This window comes from Ambystoma mexicanum, chromosome 12, assembly GCF_040938575.1.
Source record: "Ambystoma mexicanum isolate Mex_15411 chromosome 12, UKY_AmexF1_1, whole genome shotgun sequence".
In the NCBI taxonomy this organism is placed as follows: Eukaryota; Metazoa; Chordata; class Amphibia; order Caudata; family Ambystomatidae; genus Ambystoma; species Ambystoma mexicanum.
Window position 1 is genome coordinate 406,444,472 of NC_090936.1, and position 20,645 is coordinate 406,465,116.

The 20,645-nt window shown below is 44.8% G+C and overlaps 1 protein-coding gene across 3 annotated transcripts in view; it reads left to right on the forward strand.

Moving 5' to 3' along the window:
* LOC138513577 (ubiquinol-cytochrome-c reductase complex assembly factor 1-like) overlaps positions 1-20,645 on the forward strand; it is a 778,211-nt gene that overhangs the window by 198,104 nt on the left and 559,462 nt on the right. For all 3 annotated transcript variants that reach the window (XM_069628534.1, XM_069628535.1, XM_069628536.1), the window contains one exon: positions 2,200-2,307. In XM_069628534.1, coding sequence (XP_069484635.1) covers positions 2,200-2,307 — 108 coding nt within the window. The remainder of the gene's footprint in view (positions 1-2,199; positions 2,308-20,645) is intronic.

The window sequence follows — 20,645 nt, forward strand, 5'->3', positions numbered from 1 at the left end:
AGTGGGGAGAGTGGTGGGTGGGGTAGAGTAGTGGGTGGGGAGAAGAGGGTAGAGTAGTGGGAGGCGAGATGTGGTGGGAGGAGGGAGGAGGTAAGATGAGGCAGGAAGAGGGTAGAAGTAAGGCATAGAGAGAGGGAGAGAAAGTGGGAGGAAGTGCGGGTAGTTGAGTAGGAGGGAGATGCAGGAAAGATTAGAGTTGGAATTAACAGGGTCTAAGAGGGGAAGGACAAGTGGAGCCTGTGCAATTGGAAGGGGCCTATTCCAATTGTAAAGACCACTGTTATTCCGTTGGACCCCTGGACATGATTCACCTAGAAAATCCCAGAGGGAGATGGATAGATCAGCCTTTAGGCCATCACAACCAGCCAGTCAGCTACTTGACAATAGGGGTTACCAATCTCTAGTGACCACCTTGGAGGATAGGGAAGTCAGGGCTAGGGAGGAATCAGTCCATGGGAGACAAGAGAATAGAAACCCCTTGAACTGTCTTCAAGAGTTGGTGTGTTCTTGAGGCATCTGTGACAGATATGTCAGTGTGTATTAGGAGAGGAAGTAAGTTCCAGGAAAACCTTTCTGCTCTGGAAAGTCTGTTTCGCAAGAGTAATGGCACTTTGTGACCCCTGCGGTATTCATTGTAATAGAGTATGGGAGGGATAGAATGTATCCGTGCAAGTCCTACAGACCATGTTGGGATTGCCTTCCTTCTTTGTGTTTTAACTGTATCCACGTCAGTGTTGCTGAATGCATTGAAAGGATGGCTGAATACACATGTTTTATCCTGCACCGCTCCCGAAGAACACAATTTATCAGAATTACCATGAGAAATCCTGATTTGACTCTGCACAGATGCTGAGGATTACCTTACATCCTTACAATGTTTTTTTAATACTGTACATCAGACTTTTTGTGAGAGGAAGGGTTAACATATCTGGAACCAGGGAAGGACAGGTAAAGGTAACTGTCGGCTCCTTAGGGGAAGCTCTCCCCATAAATATCCTTCGGGTCCCTGAGTGAGTTCATGTGACTGTTACCCACTTCAGCCTGGGAACACAATAAGGGTGGTGGTGAGATGTCCCATTTACCTTCTTCCGGTCTAGCATCCACGAGTTCTGAGTGGTACACAGCCTATGACCACCCATTTATTACGCAGGGTCAAACAGGGAACCTCGCCAGTAATTTACCAACCTAAAATTAAAAAGCGTGCCCCATTCTAGTTTTTCCTCCTGGTTTAAAATGTGTAGATTTTGGCAAGCAAAGGCATGACCCAAGATATTTAGTAAGGTTGACTTTCATAACTCGCCCTAATATAGATTACAAAATGATTCACCAATTTCTGGGGTGCGATAGATGTGCAGGCCATGAAGATCACGTTGTCTGCATAATGAAAACTGGTGATTTAATCTACAAAAGGTGGAAAATCCTTGGTCACTTGTTTAGTGTATGTGTGTGTGGTAAATGACCTACTAAATGCATCTTTTATGCCAACATCTGCCATAATTGACAGGCTGCTTTGTAACTCCTGCAATATCGAATTAAGCATAATGGATTTACCATTTCTGCCAGAGTTCTCCATTCGATTACTCTGTTAATGCAATGGAAAGTTGAACTTAGTTCCATGTGACAAACATGCTAGTTATTCGCTCAGTAATGAGCAACTGTTCTCATCGTTATCCCTTATCTGAACCCATTTTAGGCATCTTGTAGCACTTTCTTAGAGGTTATCCAGTCCATCAGACAATCATAAATCATTTTCCAACAATTTTTGCTGTAGACCAGAAGTCTTTTTTTCTTGTCACATTACGAGTTTGAAACTTCAATGCCCAATTCCCCTAACCTTGTGCCCAAGTAATTTCATCTTCAAACTGTAAAAACAAAGTATACTTGGTTTAATTTCACTGCATTGAGGTCTCAAACCTTACACCAATATATTTGTGTTCTATTGCAATTTTGCCCATGTTTGATGACAGAGTAGATGCAAAACGCTTAGCTCACTCTTTTTTACAATATACGTATGAAGGTTTTCGTTTCTAGTGTGTGAAAATAGTCAGCAGCTCAGTAACATATGTGGAAGGGGTTTTATTTTTCTGAAACTGACGATATTTCAGCTGGCAAAATAAAGGAAGCAGGTGGTACAGCATATAACTGCACAGTTCCCTTTTCCGGATATCGTTTAATTTTTTTACCTGTACTTTTACCTAGGTATGCACTACAAAGGGCAACCTACAGCCATCTGAAGAGGAAGTTGGAGCCTTCACTAAAATAATTGAAGCCATGGGATTCACTGGACCTCTGAAATACAATAAATGGGTAAAGTAATTATTTCACTGGAATTAATACGTTCCTTAAAACATACTTGTAATAGTTGAAAGAGCAAAGTAAGTTTACTGCTGGTTCATCTGTTGCAAGTAGTAGAATCTGCTCTATTGTCTACTGCTGATCCGAATAAAGAAATAAAATCCTTGTTAAAATATTAATCGTGCTTTTCCAATCCCAGAAGAATCCTCGAAACTCATTCCTTTTGCCCGCTATCAAAACATTAAAAACTCAAATATCACCATGTATCTTCTGTCTATCGCTGCTAGTTCAAATCCGATCTGATTGCATATTTTGCCAACGTACCTGGTAGCATTTGTTATGTAGCCCTTTAGATATATTGGCAGTCATAGTGCATATCTTTTTTTTCAGTTTTCAATGTACTGACTGTGGATGTGGCCTACTTGTAGACGTTTGCAACACTGCACCCTGTTCTGGAAATGGCGGTTGGGGCTGAGAATCGGGGTAAGGGTGATGGCATAGTGATTAGGGGTGAGGAAACAAGTGTGCAGGGAAGGGAAATGGTAGTGAATAGAACCGGGTGAGCCAGAGTTCTAGCATGCCCATCGTCAGGAGTATTTGTTTTGGGGTGGGGCGAGTCTGGCCCCAAGAAATCACAACAAAAAAACTTGAAATGGGGCTGCCAAGGAGGTTTCTATTCTCATATGGTGTGTTCAGTTCCAAATTTCTTGGAAGATGGTGGTAAAATATAAATGTTATGGGCACACGAAACCACCAACTGACCAAACAAAAACTTGATTTAAAGGCAAGTTCGCAGTGACTTTGGGGACCATCAGCCAGAGGATTTGGAGAAAATAATGGCAAACATATTTTTATGTATATTTGGCCAGTAAAGTAGTCAGAACAAGATCTAATATAAATTCAACCTTCCAGGGATTTCTCTCTCTTATGGTTTCTGGAAAACGAGCGTTGTCAGTTTATACATTTCAAAACACATTGTACTAGTAATATTAGTCATAAGTGTTTCTAATTTAAATACAACTTGATATGGCAGAAGACTCTTCCAGTGAATGCTTGGACAAATGAGTGACTGTGAATTTGATAGTACATAGGGACATTATCATTTGAAACATTAAATTGATAGAATATAAAGAAATATGCTTCAGAATTCCTAGAAAGGAGACGTGTTAGAAATTGCGGACAAATGTGAACTTGAACTCTAACGGTGATCAAAATTATAGAGAATTTTTTTAAAGCTTTGGGAATTTTCCTCTGAGGATTTCGTTTAGAAAATACATTTCAAATGGCGCATTCTGAAGCACATTGCACCAATAATAATTGCCAATATTCAAATTTTAAGTGTATAGCCATGGCTGTAAACAATATCTGAGCACATGAGTGGAATATGGTAAATTTGAAAAGCTCCCTTCATCATGCGATATGTAGAAAGTAGATATAATTTAAAAGTAATTCATCTGGAGAGCTGCGTGGAGGTATCCTCCATAAGGAATGTATTTGATGGTGCGTGGTCTATGGTGCATTTATTTTAAGTATATTTGTTCAGAAACCTGATATTAAAAACAGTTGTGAAGATGGTGTTATTTATATAGTCAAATATGTTTGTAATTGGTACACTTGCATACAATTAGCTATACCCCACAATGAGTGCTAGTACCCACCAATAGTGACCATCCGCACGTGCCAACACACCGCAATTATCAATCATTAGACGTTCATCTACTCTCTCCAAAATCACTGCTAATACCGCTTAGTACTCTTCTCTATTGCAATATACTATAGCCTCAATTCATCAGATTGTTCATATCAGCATTTAATAGCCCAGATGTTAGCACATTATTACAGATTGAAATGTAAGTACATACTATTTCAAATCATTGGTGCATTTGATGATGTCAAGGATGGCACTCTATTAAGAGTGGCACAGGACACCCAGGAAGGATTTGGGTGGTTGTGCCAAAGTAAAGTGGACAGAATAGTTCACACACAGCTGAAAGAAAGGAGAGCGAAAGTAGGCAAGTGTAGTAAGGGAAAAGGTACAGAATAGATTCCCTCTTGGGGTGTATGCAGATATAGGAAAAGAGTATTCCACGAACCTTAGGAAAACTCTAACCTTCTGCACAGTTTGCTATAACAGAGGCCTACACTGTTTGCTCATGGCTTGGAACAACAGCAATGGGTGTCTGTAACGTAGAAACTCGACAAGGGAAGGGGCAGAGGTTGCCTGACGGAAACCAACAGACAAGCTCTGTACAAGGGGTCTACAAACAGTACAAGAGAAGACACTAACAGATACATCCAGGGAAAAGGAAGTTGAATAGCAAACTAGCAGAAGGAAATGAAGGGAAAGCCCTATAACAGGATTGGATAGGGAGAAAGAACTGAGTGTTGAAAACAAGGAAGAAAGCAAGGGAGCAGCAGTCAGGAAACAGGGGAACTGTAATAACTGAAAGTAAACAATTAAGGTATACTGATGTGGATAGCAGAGGACGGTAGGGTACAAGTTAGAAAGCTCAGAAAAGCAGGGAAGCAATGGGCAAGCCCAAAAGGAGCAGGGCTGTAAGGAAGGAAGCCCTGAGGGAAAGGGCTTAGGGCAGCGAAGTGAAGCAACAAGCCCAGAAGGGCCGGGCAGCAAGGAGTGAGCCCAGAGGAGTAGGGCTGCGGACTGTAGAAGGCTGCAGGAGGACTGTAGAAGGCTGCTAGACTGGAAGCCCAGCGGACGAAGACTGTAGGTTGAAGGCAGTGGAGCGTGATCTGCTGTAAGGCAGGAGCCTGGGAGCCAATGGCGGAAGGTAGCAGCGGAGCGTGATCGGCTGCAAGGCAGGAGCCTGGAAGGCAATGGCGGAAGTTAGCAGCGGAGCGTGATCGGCTGCTTGGTTGGAGCCTGGAAGGCAAGGACGGAAGGTAGCAGCGGAGCATGATTGGCTGCAAGGCTGGATCCTGGAAGGCAAGGACGGAAGGAAGCAGCGGAGTGTGATCAGCTGCAATGCAGAGGAACCGCATACAAAGATACGTAGCTCGAAGCAAAAAGGTGCTGGAAGGACTCTTAATGCAAGAGAATGAGCCCCTGCAGGCAGCAGCTTTTATACTGCCCAGCCCAGCACAGAGGCTGGCTAATTGGTCGCACCTGGCTAAGCACACCTGCAGACAATCGGCCACCTCCCTCTCTGTTCCTGAGCTGGTGGAAGCAGAGCAAATCCCTAAGGCTTCTGGGGATTGTAGTTCCGATGATGACCAGTCGTTCCTTCCGTCTCTATAGGGCAAGGTGGTGAGGATCTTCACTGACACTACCACAATGTTCTACATCAGGAAACAAGGGGCACTCAATCCCCAGCGCTCTCCAGGGAAGCACAGGACTTGTGGCGCTGTGCTGTCGGTCAAGAGATGTTTCTCGTTCCTCTTTGCCTATGCAGGAGTCAAGAACACCATTGCAGATTCCGTAAGCAAGAACGTGCACTCCTGCCACAAGTGGAAACTTCAGCAGGACCAAGTGAACCGCATCTTCGTCAAGTGGGGCAAGCCCCAGATAGACCTGTTTGCGACTGTGGCAAGCTCCAAATGCCAGAAGCTTGCCAGCAGATTCCACCAACCAAGAAGCATGGGGGACGCATTTACCTTCCTGTGGGGAGGCCTGTTTCTGTACGTGTTTCCTCTGTTGCCTCTCCTGCTACGAGTCAGCAATACACTCAAACAGGGCTGATGCAGGATGATACTCATCGCTCCAGAATGGCTGCATCAGATTTGGTATCTGGACCTTCTCTGTCGTCGTCACTCCCGTCAAGCTGCCGGTAGTTCCATACCTTCTCATTAGAGAAGGAGGTGCTATCCTGCATCATGACCCAAGGTCTCTGAACCTGAAGGCTAGGCTCCTGCAGTCCTAGAGTTTGGTGGCTACGAGTTGCCGGCAGACTGCAGACAAATCCTCGCCAAGGCCAGGGCATCGTTGACTTTGAAGTGCTAGTGCTTTGCAACATGGTGCCGGTCGCAGAATATTACCCCATTCAGGATCACAGCGCAGCAGGTTCTCCCATACCTGCTCTCCTTGGCCAAGGCCGGTCTGGTGTACACTTCTATCAAGGTTCATCTGGTGGCCATCTCCCGCTATACCAGGTCTTCAGGAAAATCGTCACTTTGATCTCATCGACTCGTCAAGGAGTTCCTCAAAGGACATATTCGATCTTTCCCGCCGGTGAAGGCTCCTGCCACGGCGTGGGAACTCAACGTGGTGCTGATGAGGCTCATGGCGGCCCCTTTTGAGTTTATGCATCTGGCCACTCTCAAGTTCCTCTCGTGAAAAATGGCTTTCCTTGTGGCCATTACCTCTGCTAGGAGTGTATGTGAGATCCAGGCCCTGTCCTGCAAACAGCTATACCTGACTTTCCACGAATAGAGGTTGTTGCTGTGGACCCACCCCTCTTTTATGCAGAAGATTCTGTTGGAATTCCACTTCACCAAGCCTTTGGTGTTACTGTTTTTTTCCCGAAGCCTTTGTCACCGGCTGAAAGTGCCTTGCACTAGCTGGGCATTGCTTGTGCTCTGAAGTTCAACGTGACAGGCACAATGGGCTTCCGGAGGACTTTCCAGCTGTTCTTGAACTTTGGTCCTGTTAACCATGGGAAGGCCTTGTCCAAGGCTTCCATCTCAAGGTGGCTCTCCGGCTGCATCATGTACTGTCATCGGCTGGTGAACCAACCGCTCCCCGACCGTCGGAGAGCCCACTCCACCAAAGCGATCGCTGCGACAATGGCGTTTCTGTCTGGTGTGACCCTGCTGGACATCTGCCGGGAGGTTTTCATGGAGGTCTACACACACCTTCACAAGATTCCAATGCGTCGCCAGAGAATTCAGAGAGGAGTCCAGAGTCGGCCAGGCAGTGCTACACAACCTGTTCGCTTGAGGTGAGTTTGTTACAGAGGTAAGAGTTGTTTGCTTCTGTTGAGCCTTGCCACCTCCCATGGTTGTGCAATGTTGTACTTCTATGTATTCGTTATTCATGAGCATGTGAATCCATGCCAGACCCCATGCTGGAGAAGGAACCAGTCACGTACCTATAACTATTGTTCTCCAGCATGGGTCTGGCCTGGATTCGCATGCAAACCCTCCCTCTGACCCCGCTGCAGCTCTTCTTGGTCATACTGCCACTTTACATGCTTACCATATCTGAAGATGGCTGCCAGAGGAGGGGCTTCGGGAGAGGACTGGCATTGGATGGGAGCAGTATGACACAGAGGACAGTGATTGGTTTAGAGGAGAAATACAGTTTATAAGTGAAAGTGAAACTGTTTTTCTTTTTACCGAGTATTCCCAGCCTGACGACGGGGACTATTCGTGAGCATGTGAATCCATGCCAAACCCATGCTACAGAAAAATAGTTAAAGGTAAGTAACGTGTTCCATATTCTGAATTTTTACAGTTCCACATTAAAGACACATTTACCCAATTCACCAAAAGACAGTGATACAATTACCTGCCCTGTTTTCACAGTGCTGTAATAAGGGGTACATCATTTTAACTAGTTTCCTCGATACTGAAAATATCCTCACATTGAAATTAATTATCTACCCAAAAACTATGACTAGCTTCACATGCCTTTAAGGTATTGCCTATTTCCTAATGCCATGTTTGACCAGTTCTACCATCCCCAATTACAGCCATTTAATTTTCTGTGACTGTTGGAGCTAGTTCATTCCTTTTAATTAACTGTTGTGGACACCCATAACATTTTTAATAACAGATATTTCTACATTCCACATAACCAGCTCCAAGTATTGACAGCACCCATCATGTCGGTATACAGATAATTTCGACCACCTGTATGTCCATTACACATTTATCCAGTCCTCACATGCTAGTTTAGGTCTGGTGAATTACCACCTACTCAGTTACACATATGACCACTTCCCTCGCACACAGTACCACGACTGGCCAGCCCTAAAACGCTCAGCAAATGTGAGCTGCAATAAAAGGTATGTCCAGTTCATTAATGAACAGGTATCTGAATCAGGTATCTGAGTTCCCACCTCCTGTGGAACGGATATCCTTGGTTCCCACATGCTTAGTAACAGGTTGTTTTGTTTGGATAAAGGAATTGAAGGTTGGCATCCCAAGCATTCCAATGATGTCTGAAGATGGTTGACTGATGTTGTTCAAACTCTTCTGTAGTTTTGTGTGGGCTAAACTGATGCCAAAGACTTCATATTCGGCGATAGACTGGTCTTGGGCATGTGACAAATCCAAGGTTAAAGCTGACCCAACAGCTGAAGAAGTAGTTATAGCCGAGATAAGGGAGGACAATTTGAGCTTCTTGGGTCTCATGGGGGTAGGCCACATGAAGCTGTGGGTATTCAGTGCTTTGTGGAAATTAAGGACATTTCAGTTGCCTTAAGTGTGGAAGTAGGTTATTCATGCCCAAGAATGGTACAACCATCCATTCCACCTTCATTCTCTTTCTCGTCCTGTTTTTCCACTAGCATCTTAAAATCTCTTCTGTGCTTTCTATTCTCTTCCCCACTTTTGCTCTCTGCTGGACCCAGCCCCAAAAGACCCCCAGTGAACGTGAATTCTACAAGGTTCTATAATGTAAGAAAATGTTAACTTCATATGGAATATCCATAAATGTAGAATAGTCGGCTCCTAAACCTTTTCATTTGATTAGGAGGTTAACAGTTGTGTTCCAGAAAACCAATCTCGAGGATCAGGGTGTATCATAGTGCTTGGTGACTGCTGGGGTGTGTGGGTTAAGTGTATTATGATTTGGGCACAGGGTCTTGAAGTTTGTTGTAACTTACATGTGTAGTCAATTAAGAGCTTTTCTGGCAGACTCTGTATGATCACAGAATCGTATTACAAGGATGATCCATGAAGTGAGTTCCTGTACACACTGGCATTTGGGGTGCTTCATTTTGTAAGACTGATATATAATGCATTGCAGAAATCCATTGCGCTTCCATTAATGCTTCCGGTAGTTGTTTGAGGATCGTAAAGCAATGATGCCTCAAAGATGGGTTAGGTGGATATAAATCTTCTTGTTGATTCTATTTGATTGTGGAATAAAGAAGAGCTCACTTTTGAACATCTTCCAAAGACTGCAGTTTGCGGAGAAGCTAGTGAAGATATCCAGCTGAGAGGCACATTTGAAAGTACCACTGGGACCCTAAACTGGGTGTATATATATATTTTGTCTACGAGAGCCCGCTAAGTTGCAATAAGTACTGAACTTCCTTTAGGCAATTAAATACATAGCCATTTTACAGTTGGAAATAGATATGGGTGTCTTGAGCATAAGGATTAACAAAGTGGAGGGCTTCCAAGATATTGGTAAATGGGGCAATACAGTTGTTGAAAGAGACCAGCGAATGGGATAATCCTGTAGTGAGTCTGCACTTGATAGGGCTGCTTCTTGATGAGAATAGCCAGCGTTGGACTTGCTTGGCAGTTTCTCAGGAAATACTGAGAAACAAGTAAAGTCACCCACTCCCCTCACAACCAAAGCTTCAGCTAACACGTTGGGGGAAGAAGTAATACAATTTCAAGCCTGAAAATCTGGACGTGATTCCAATGTCGTGCAATTCAAAATACCTAAATGCTCCAAGGAAAATAAATATTTTCAGCATGTTTTAGAAGACTTCTTAGGCACAACTACTGGAAGTCCTCGTTTTAAATCGTACAACCTCTCTCAAGTCGTACAATGGCAGTCTCCTATTTTTTGAACATATGTTTGGTTTTTCTGGACTTAATACCTTTTTTGAACTTTCTAACTGAAGGGGCTGCGCCTAACACCTCATTTCCCCCCACACTCCAGTTTTAGTGAATGTCGGGCAAACACACTGTTCTACCATATTGAAGCTCTTGAGAAGTCAAATGGAATGAGGGTACAAGCTTTGCCATCAACTCATTCAAGGAATAGTTCCTAGGAATAGTTCCTCTTCCCTTCAGTACCTTTAATTTTGATCTTATTTAAGTGGTTGGAAGCCATACAGGACATTAGTTATTAGCATGTTGCTTTCTATGTGCAGTGAGATTTGGATGGTTAACAGTAACCAGTCTTTAGGCGATGTTAGCGAATGTGACATTGGTTGACAGCGTATCAGAATATGGCGATTTTGTGCACTTATGATGGGAGTAACAAGTGCCATGAATATAAGGTATATTGCCTTAATGTTGCCAACATGTGTGGGAAGATAAGATTCTTTTTACAAGAATAGGAGCTCCGGGTGTTCTTCTGTGAATAGTGTCCACACATTTACCAAAGTTTTTCTGAAATGGGGGTGTCTGGTAACTTCCCTCTGGTTTTGCTCCAGATGTTTCACTGGACCTGTAAGGTTTCCCATGGAATTTACCCTTATGGTTTTTGTGGCCCTCTTTAGGTGGTGGATTAGAATTTTCTTTACTGTCTTTCTTGTGCCTTTTCCCCCTCATCCTTTTTCTGAGTTGTCCCAGAATACTTAGGAGTGGCCCTGTTGGCTACCCATAAGTCAGCAGGTTGATCAGGTCTCTTGGGATCAAGTTCCTTAGAGTCAGCCAGGTGCTGTCTCATCTCAGGAGAGCAGGCATCAAAAATATTCTCTAGTAAAAACAAATGCCTCATTCGTTCAAAGGAGTTCACTTTTAACCCTTAACCCAACCATCTTAGGTTTTTTAGGCATTCTCAAGCCCAGGTAGCCCAAGGGGTACCATCTATCTTTTTATGGTCTCTAAACCTTTTAAGGTATTGAAAAGGAGTCTTTCCAAATCTGGCAATACGCACCTTTTTGATTAGTCCATAATCTTTCCTGTCAATAGCATTCAACTCCACAATAGCATCACAACCATTCTGGGAGAGCCTAGACATGATCCATGCAACTAAATCATACCCACAAATATTCTGCAAACCATAAGTGAATTCAAAAGTACTCAACCAATCCAACACATCAAGTTAAGGATCATACATACTTACAGCCTCTTTTGGTAGGCGAGGTCTCTTGGGACTAGTAGACCGAGAAGACCCTGTAAAGGAAGCATAATAAAGGGACATCTTTTCATATAATACTCCTACTGCATTTCCCTTTCTCTGAGGATTCTCTCCTTGTCTTTGTCCTCAGACTGGACTGCAAGTTTCTTGAATTCTAGTTTGTCTCATTCTTTCAAGTGAGAGATATACTGGGCTTACATTGTGACCTATGGGGGTCATGATAGGAGGGTTTTGAGGTACGGGAGAAGGCTAGAGAGGGGAGTTGCTCACTCTTTGAGGATCCTCCTCACCTTCTGACCCGTTGGGCAGATTGGAGCTAAGCTCTACACTATCATTTCCATCAATTTCTTCCATATCAATGTTGGGAGTAGGGGTTATGGGCCTACTCCCAGGATTTTAGAAATTTGACAATTTTTTAATCAACTCATTTTTTTCTTCCTTTAAACTCAGTCCCCTTGTTCTACATACATCTTTCAATTGTTCCATTTTAAGTGCAGTAAGGGACTGTTCATTAAAATTATCAATTTCTGGCATTGTTTTGCTACAAGTTTAGTTTACTTTTTGGTGGAGCTAGCCTTATGGATCGTTTTTTTGGGCACACGTACAACCAATAGTCACTGTAATCCACCAGCCACCAGTGTTGGGTAAGAATTGATGCAGTCCAACTGGTGTGGTACTACATAAGACTTATCTCTTGGTATTAGGTAACCCACCTTTTGTTATTGGCCTGTACTTCACACGCTGGTAGTGTTACTGAGGAGCCAGGGTTATCTTAAGAGAGGTAATGTGAGCTGTAGAGCTGTACAATGAAATCAGTAAATACAAGTATCCAAGTAAACACTAATGCACTTAAAGTTACATTATACATATTTATGAATATACACACAAAGATATTTTGTTAAAAGCAGCAACTAATAGTAGCATTAATCCCAATAAGGCAGGTGAGTAACTTTCATATGTAATACATTTTCCAACACATAGAGTGACGTCATTTGAGGTCAGTACTAACACTTATTTGTGATCACCAATACAATATTGAGTTATAAGTAGGGAAAGGTTATAGTTAGATCAGAACATACTTTGTACTTAGAAAACAGTTAGATTCTCCCAGAGGATCTAGGCAGTCTTTTTTATCCTAGCGATAATAGTGTTCAAAAATTAAAACCTGTAAGGGACAAGCACTGTCAAAGCCAATAGGTTCAGAAGGGGGCCTTTAGGGAGCCAGGACAGCCAAAGTCAATGGGCTAGTTCAAAGTTCAGATGCTCTCTTCTTAGAAAATGCTTTAGCAAAGTCAGTAGTTCAAATAGAAAATCACAGCAACTCAAGAGGAGTCACCTGGAAGAAGCACAAGCTGAAACGCCAGTGCAATTGAGATGAAGTCAACTCTAAAGAGGGTAAAATAACGCTCTCCAAGGTAGGAAGCACCACAAATAGCAAAATCCTGATGTACCCCAAGCCCCACAGTCCCTGAGAACTGAAGAATTTGTTCAAGGTGCATGCCCTTCTGTTGCAGTGTAGCAGACCCTTGTTCCCGATCCTTGGTCGTGGTTACAAAAGGAAAGACGTCTGGCAGGCTACTGTAGCAGCACTCGAGAGAGGTACTCGACAGCAATGGATTCTCCTCGATTCAGCGGTTCTTGTGGTTTTGGCACCTTTTTCTCAGCGCCAAAGAAGAACGAACAGCTCCGGTTAGAAGTTACTTGATCCCTCTGTCCTGGTCTCTGGTGAGGGGACTCTGGATGAAGATTTCCTGCCTCTCTAGGGTCCTCTGGGTGACCAAGAAGTTTTGGCCAGATTCGCACTTTCGAAGACCATGCACTCGATGATGGTCAGGGGTCCCCGGGTATTGGTATTCTGCAGCCTTGGTAAGTTACAGCTAATTGGGCCCACCAGCCCAAGGGAGGAAGTCGTCCCATGCGGGTCTTACGAAAACGGGGTCAGCACAGCTGCAAGGCTTCACCTGGCACTTCACAGTCCAGGAGGGTGCTGCTTCCGTCTCTTCACGTCTTCTTCATCCGATGTTGTCGTCCAGTGGTCCTCTCTGCCTCTAGTCCCAAAAACCTCGCCTTTTAAACAAGTTCCCATTCATTCACAGCCCTAGGCCGTCGATCACCCAGCAGGGTGGCTGTCCAACCAGCCGGCCAATCAGAACTGTTTTCACTCAGGCATACCTAGAGACAAAGGTCAGGGACGTTTTGGGACCCTCCCTCTCTTCCTGCCTTTCCAGACACACTGGAGCCTGGGCGGGTTTCAGGGCTGAAGCCCGCCAATGGCAAAATACACAAAGGACTCAAACGCAATTCAAACAGAGTTAAAGCCCAGAAGGCACGGACTGACAAGAAATAGTGAAAAAAACAGAATTGTCACCCTCTGCTGCTGTACTGCAGATGAGGATTCAGCCTGAAGATACATGGCACAAGGTAGTAAAAAAGAAACCACTGCCACCAGCTATTCAAGTGATTTAGTGTAACAGAATGTCACATGAGGAGTGGGATAAAGTAATTACTATGTAACCCCCCAGCACTCCACATGGGGTGGTGTGTGCTGAACCCATTAAAGGAAAGGTAAGTTAGACAGGGGGTCATCTTATTATTATTGGGAACAGTAGTTCACCCAAGAAAATTTAGTTAAACATTGAGAGAAGTCCAAGGGACTTCCCAGTGGCACTGCACAAAAGGTGCTGGGTGTCACAATGCAAAAAGCCGATACCTGTGGAGTTTACCAGACCCCATTAAACAGTAAGAAACACACAATTTCTAGTCAGAAAAACAACATGCGAGAGTGAGAAAAAAGCCCCACTCACTCAGAAGTTAATATTAAATAGCCCCGAGTCCAGAAAAAGAGCTGGGGGTCTCCACAGTTAAAGTGATTTGGCACAGAAATGAAAATTCTCCCTAACAGGCGGTGCACAATCGTGGATTTGCAAGCAATCTGCACAGCACCTATGCTTACTATACGCTCTGATCCCACATGCACACCTGCCCTTTACCCCTTACCCCCACCACCAGCTAACCCTACATCAACATTATTGCTCTCAATCTGAACTGGTTGGGGGGGACAGGGGAGCTGGACATGCATCCCAACATTCCCCCCTTTAGTTAATCCTACATTAACTAACTCTGCTGCCATTCATTGTCCTTCCTCATACCTCTATGTTCCTTCCTTTGGTATTGAAACCCGACACACATCCCACAAACCTCCTCCTGCCTGGGCATACTGTTCTGGAGTACAGGTAAGATAAATACAGCCTCGATTCCCTGCTAAATCTACCCAATGATCGATGTAATTCTCTGGGTCTGGGGGCAGAGTTGTCACGGTCCCTGGGGGGGAATCAATGCTCCGTTCTATCCTAACCATACAGTGTTGGATGCTGCCATTCATTTGGGCCTGCCCGTCTTTTGTACCGTGAGATGCGCTGCTCACCCCAATTGTAACCATCAACATTGCACTATTTGGGAGTGTCTTTGCACAACATTGAAGCATCATATGACACATGCAAAACATCACCAGGAGTACAACAATCGGGACCATTATCTTCACTAACGCCCCTAGCCAAGATGCCGCCCAGGAAAACATATTATTGAACTAGTCACTTTCTTCAATCCTACCATCTGTCTCCATGTTCGTCTTCAGCTTGTGCAGGGCCCCTATGATATGGTTCAGAGATCTGTTCTCCGCATCATATGGGAGATGTAGGTGCAACATGACGATCCAATTTTTTGGCATACCACCCCTTCCATGGCTGTGAGCAGATCGAGAACATATCTATTATGGAGCGTCATGAGTCGGATTGCCCTCATTTTAGTCTTGACAGCATTGAGACCCTGCTCCGTATCATTGGCCAGCTGTATCACTTCCCATCAGACTACTAACAGCCCCTTAGCATTAGCGGCTGCCTGCACTCCTGGCCCCAACATTGATGTAAAGAACACCTCTGCATGATTGTACAAACGATACTGATCAGGAATCTCATTCACTAGCTTGGAAGAGTATCTTGAAAGATAATTTGATTTTCTCTTCTGTCTCCTGAGCAGTCTCTTCACCCACTTTGGTGACGGGTGCGGGAAAGTAGGATATTGAGATGGTTGCATGTCCATATTCTATGATATTATAAGATGCTCTTCAGGTACCACTACAATTGCTGAGTGCAGAGTAGCCACGAAACATGTGCCCCTCGATGATGGAAATATGTTCATGTGTGCCTGGTGGCCACAAGTCCAATACATATATATAAGCGCTGCAGTGGCCTTCTTGATATCTGGAATATACAGGGTTCCATTACACTTCTCGTTTATCCCCACTGGATCAATTCCTGTTCCTTGAAAGCACATTTAATTATTTGTCTGTTCTTGTACCTTCACTGGGGTTTCACTGGCCTCTAGCCATGTTAATTTTGAAATGTGTGCAGCACAACTGTCACTGCAGAAACCGTTCACCTTCCATATGACCTCTTCAGCCATCCCCAAGAATCCTCTAGCTGCACAGCTGACCACTGCTGGTTCCCACCTGTTAGACGTAAACAATATCCCTTCTATCCTCAGAAGTGGACGTGCATACATCGATAGTCTTTACTGTTATCGGCACACTTGTCATTGACTCTTTCCATTAACACAAGCCGGACTCCATGTGCTTGAACTAAACTTTGCACCCAACATAGCGCTAGATAGACTAAGCAATGATCGTCGGACAACGGAATAGATTGGAGTAGCAGTGTTTTGCATGTGTTTCTTGCTTTATCCTATTTATATACACATCTAACAACGATAATGACTTTGGGTATACATTTGTTATTGGTTCCCCTTCTTCTTGTTGTACATCTGTTTGAAAAGAATCTTCGTTATTGCACCCCCCTTTATATGCCTGCACCATATAACACGACTTATAGAAGTATATATAGTCAGGCCAAAGAAAAATGCTATGACTATTAATACAACACACAGTGGAGGTAGGAGTGATATTGTGTCAAAATATGTCTGAATATGTTAGCTAAAAATGCTACATGTACTCTTATAATGGTGTAATAAAAATGCAAGTTCAACACAGTAAAAAGGAACATACTTTTCAGCTGCGAGAGTAGCGCTGTAAAGGGGCCGGGGACTCCTTCTCCAGGGGTTGAACATAAAACCTATAACCAAATGAATATAGAAATGCAGTAGCACTGGTTAGTATCATTAAAACTAGTAGTAGTATGGCACGAAGTAAATGGGCCTATAAAAACATACTTTTGTAGAAAACATGCGTTAGCTTTTCAATGCACAACAAAGCCACAGAGGCTGGAAATGCATTGCAGGTTCCACAATCCCAGGCTAGCAGTGTATGAAGCAAACAGTTATTATTTTTCGAGGTCATAGATTAGAGCTCACAAGTTTCGCTAGCACCCAATGAATGCTTGACCCGATTATAATTCAAAATGCTATTTTCTAAGGGAGCCGAAAAAAGAACCGCAGTTCTTTCAAATTGTGCCGTATTACATTTTCCCTTGGAAAAAAAGAGTGTCCCCGATGTGCAACATCTTTGGAACAGTGCATCTGTGGTTCAAGACTCTGGCGGTGACATGGTGAATAGCTCTTCCCATGAGAATCAGGATGAGGTAACCAGGGCAGTTTAATAAAGTTCCGCTGGTCGTCTCAAATGTTTCAATGAATTGACTTTGTGCTCTGGGATTGGGGGTGGATTGTGACGTCACAAGTTTGTAGTTGAGGGCGATGTGGGAAAGATCATGGACCCAATTATTAAATGAAATGTATGCTTTTCTATAGGGGTCCAATATGCAGAAGCCAATCGGCTTTGTGTGGGGAGATTTATTTGATGTCACACGGTCACAAACATTTGTTAATTAGCATTGCATAAAAGTTCTATTTGAGGGAATTGTGTCCTCCAACGTATTCCACATCTATGACAGGTAATGTCCACAGCTGTCGATCCGTTGTCCCTTGAGGGCCTCCGTCGAGGGTCAACGTCACCGTATGTTATATATAGGACACACGGTGCCCGTAGCCTCAGTTCTGTTTTTTCCGTGAACTTGTTCGCTTCGGAATCTCTGCACGCTCGATTCTTCTCTTTGATAGTGATGTCTTCATCCTCTTCTACTACCCCGAAGTCGGGCTTTAAAGAATGTCGGGACTACGGTTCGAAGATGTCCATCACGGACCTGCAAGACATCTGCCTCAGGTGCCTCGGCGAAAGCCACGCCACCGACGACTGTGAGGATGCCAGTCCCTGACAGCCAAGGCCTTGCGGGAACAGAAGGGGAAATTGAAGGTAAGTAGAGTGTCTAAGCCCCGTAAATCAAAGTCTGCTGGGCTTTCAACCGATGACTCGAGGGGCGACCCTCTGCGTTGGCGAAAATCCAGGGGGTCTCGGTCTAGGAGTGGTTCCCGCCATTCCTCTGCCTCGTCGAGGCATTCTAGGGAGGGCCATCACCGGTCACCTTCCCTGTCCTCGTCGGAGGTCTCCGACAGACGGTTGAATTGTCCCACCAAATCTTCATCGCCGGCCAAATGGGATTCAGTCAGCCGGCAGATGTTAGCGATTTTTGAGTCGCAGGGCACAGTTCGTCCGCGCCTTCGAAAGAAGCCGGCAAGGAACGGGCTTGGTCCACCACTCGCACGCCTTTGGGCGGTCGGCGCAATCATCGGGAGCCGCCGAGGTCCCGCTCGGAGAAGGTAGATCGCCATAGCTGTGCCAGATCCAGGTCCCGGTCCTCAACGCCATCGAGACCGTCGAAACCTGTGAAGCCTTCGAAGAAGGCATTGACGCCGTTGGCACCGTGTCCGTCGAAGGACTCTCTCGGGGCTACGACCTCGAAGAAGTTGTCGGCGCCTCGGTCGCCGTCAACGCCGATTCCATCTGTGCCCTCAACGCCGTTTGTGGAGGATTTGCCGGAGATGCCCCTGAGGGCTGTGGAACCTCAGAGGAAGGCTCTCAGTAAGTCTGTGAGGCCTGTTTTTGAGCCATATTCTGTTCCTCCTCCCAGATTGGGTGTGTTCCAACCTCTACAGTATATTTCAGAGGTTGAGGAACTGTCTGACGAGGAGATGGCTGTGCCTCCTGATGTCCCTGATGACCTTTTGTCTGGGCATAGTCAGATGGAGGAACTCCGTCAGTCTTTGCATGATGCTAGTGGCCTTGACACCTCTCCGCAGTTGGAGTTTGGTCGACCTGAACCTGGGGGGCATGCGGATTCCTCCTATCAGCGTCTCATGTCAAGGGTGACAGAATACTTGGGGTGGTCTGCTCCACCTGTTGAGTTGGATCAGGAGGATTTGACGGACATCCTGGATGAAGGTCCGCCCACTGACCCTGTGTTGCCGTTTCACATGGCATTGCAAAGGAGGGTGGCGGCGGCTTGGACTGGGAGTCTACCGGCAGTTAATAAGTTTCCTCTGAAAAAATACTGCCCATCCAGTAGTGAAATCTGCTACTTATTGATGCACCCTACTCCGGAGAGTTTGGTGGTGCAGGCGGCTACGGCCCCCTCGAAGCAGGCTGCGTACCCTACCATCCCTCCTGATAGGGACGATAAGCACTTTGATGGTTGGGCGACGAAGGTATTTTCGGCTGGGGGTATGCGTTGAAGTCGGCCACCTCCACTTGTGCCTTGGCGAGATTCACTCACACTCTGGAACTGTGCATCTTTGGCGGCTGAGCATATTCCCTAAGGGGAAGAACGGGATGGTTTTCTAGCCCTCGTGCAAGATGGCAAGGATGCCATGTGCGAATCCGTTCAGTCGGGTTTGGACACGGCAAATTGTGTCAGCCGGTCCATGGCTGCGAGCACCGTGATACGCAGGTTTGCGTGGTTGCGGAAGTCAGGGTTTGCTCCTGATGTGCAATCCCGGCTTCTGAACATGCCCTTTGACGGGGTGCATCTGTTCGACAGCAAGGCTGAGGAGAGTCTTGAGAGGTTGCAGACCTCCAAAGCTGCAGCAAAGTCTTTCAGTGCTACAGTACGTCAACCTTGGCCTAGATGACAGCAATGGAGGGGAAGTTCCTTTCTGTTCTACCGTACCTTTGATAGATCAAGAGGAGCTACCAGTCAAAGGGGCCACTGTAGGAGTACCCGGGGTGGAAAGCAAGGTACTCAGGGTGCCACTGCCGCTCAGGCAGTTGCCTATTTGCCCTTGGGCACTGCTTCAGCCGCGTTCGCTCAGTCATGAGGCCATGTCCCATGGTTCGCGGTTTGGGGGCAGACTTGCGCAGCATCTTGGAGAATGGCGTGCCATTACTTCAGATGTGTGGGTTCTGGAGATCATAGCCCACGGCTACGGTCTTCCCTTCTGGCAGAGCCCTCACGACCATCCACCGGGGAAGCTCTTTTTGAAGCGTCCGGATCCGCTGCTTGCGCAGTAAATCCTATCCCTGCTGGAGAAAAGCGCCATAGAACTGGTGCCTGTAGCGGAGAGGAACAAGGGATGGTATTCCCTTTATTTTTTGATCCCAAAAAAAGACGGGTGATTGAGACCCATAAAACCAGCAAAATTTGTACCCACAGGTAATGATCTATGGGTGATGCGGTGTATGAATTACCTGCAACCCCAGTGCTTTGTCTGAACAGAAAAAGCACAAAAATGTGAGATCAAGGATCACTCCTCTCTGGGTGTAGTAATCAATATTCCCAGATAGTGTCCTAATGTTCTCTGTGTGTTCAAGATAATATCACATATCCATAGGACCCTACAATGTATACCATTATCTGGGCCATTTCACTCAGTTTTATCACTTCACTGAACATAAGGTCTAACAATGAACTCAAAAATACTTTTCTTCATTTATTACAAACCATAAATCAATTCTTTGTACAAAAACTCAACAACATTTTACAAAAAATACAGCAATATTGTTTTAAAACACGCTCAACTTGAAGCATATTGCAAAAAGCAACAAAGAAGAAGAAATCTGAGTTAAACACAAACCATAAATGGCTATAATGGTTAAATATCGACAAGAAAAGGAGAAAAAGCAAAAGTGAAAAAAGAAAGAGCTTTCCAATGAGCATAAAATTTCACTGAATATCACAAAAGAAATTTTGGGATTTGTATTCTATAATAAAGAATATTGTTAAATAACTGAATTTAAACTCAACCTCAATTTTGAGAGTCAAAAAAATGTGTGTCCCACAATATCAAAGAGATATACAATTTTATTTTGTTGTAGAACTTGGGGTTAGTGGCTGGTGGAGATTGGTTCATGTATGAACACTAACCAACTCTTTCTTACATTTCTGCTTTGAGGGATTGACACCCATCATGAACTTGCGTTGGTTGAACAAGCGCCTCAGGAAGGACAAGTTAAAGATGGTAACTTTTTTTCAAGTGTCCCAGGCTCTTCAACTTCAGGATTGGTTGGTGTCTCTCGACCTCAAACAGGCTTACTTTCATGTGCCGATTCATCCCAAGCACA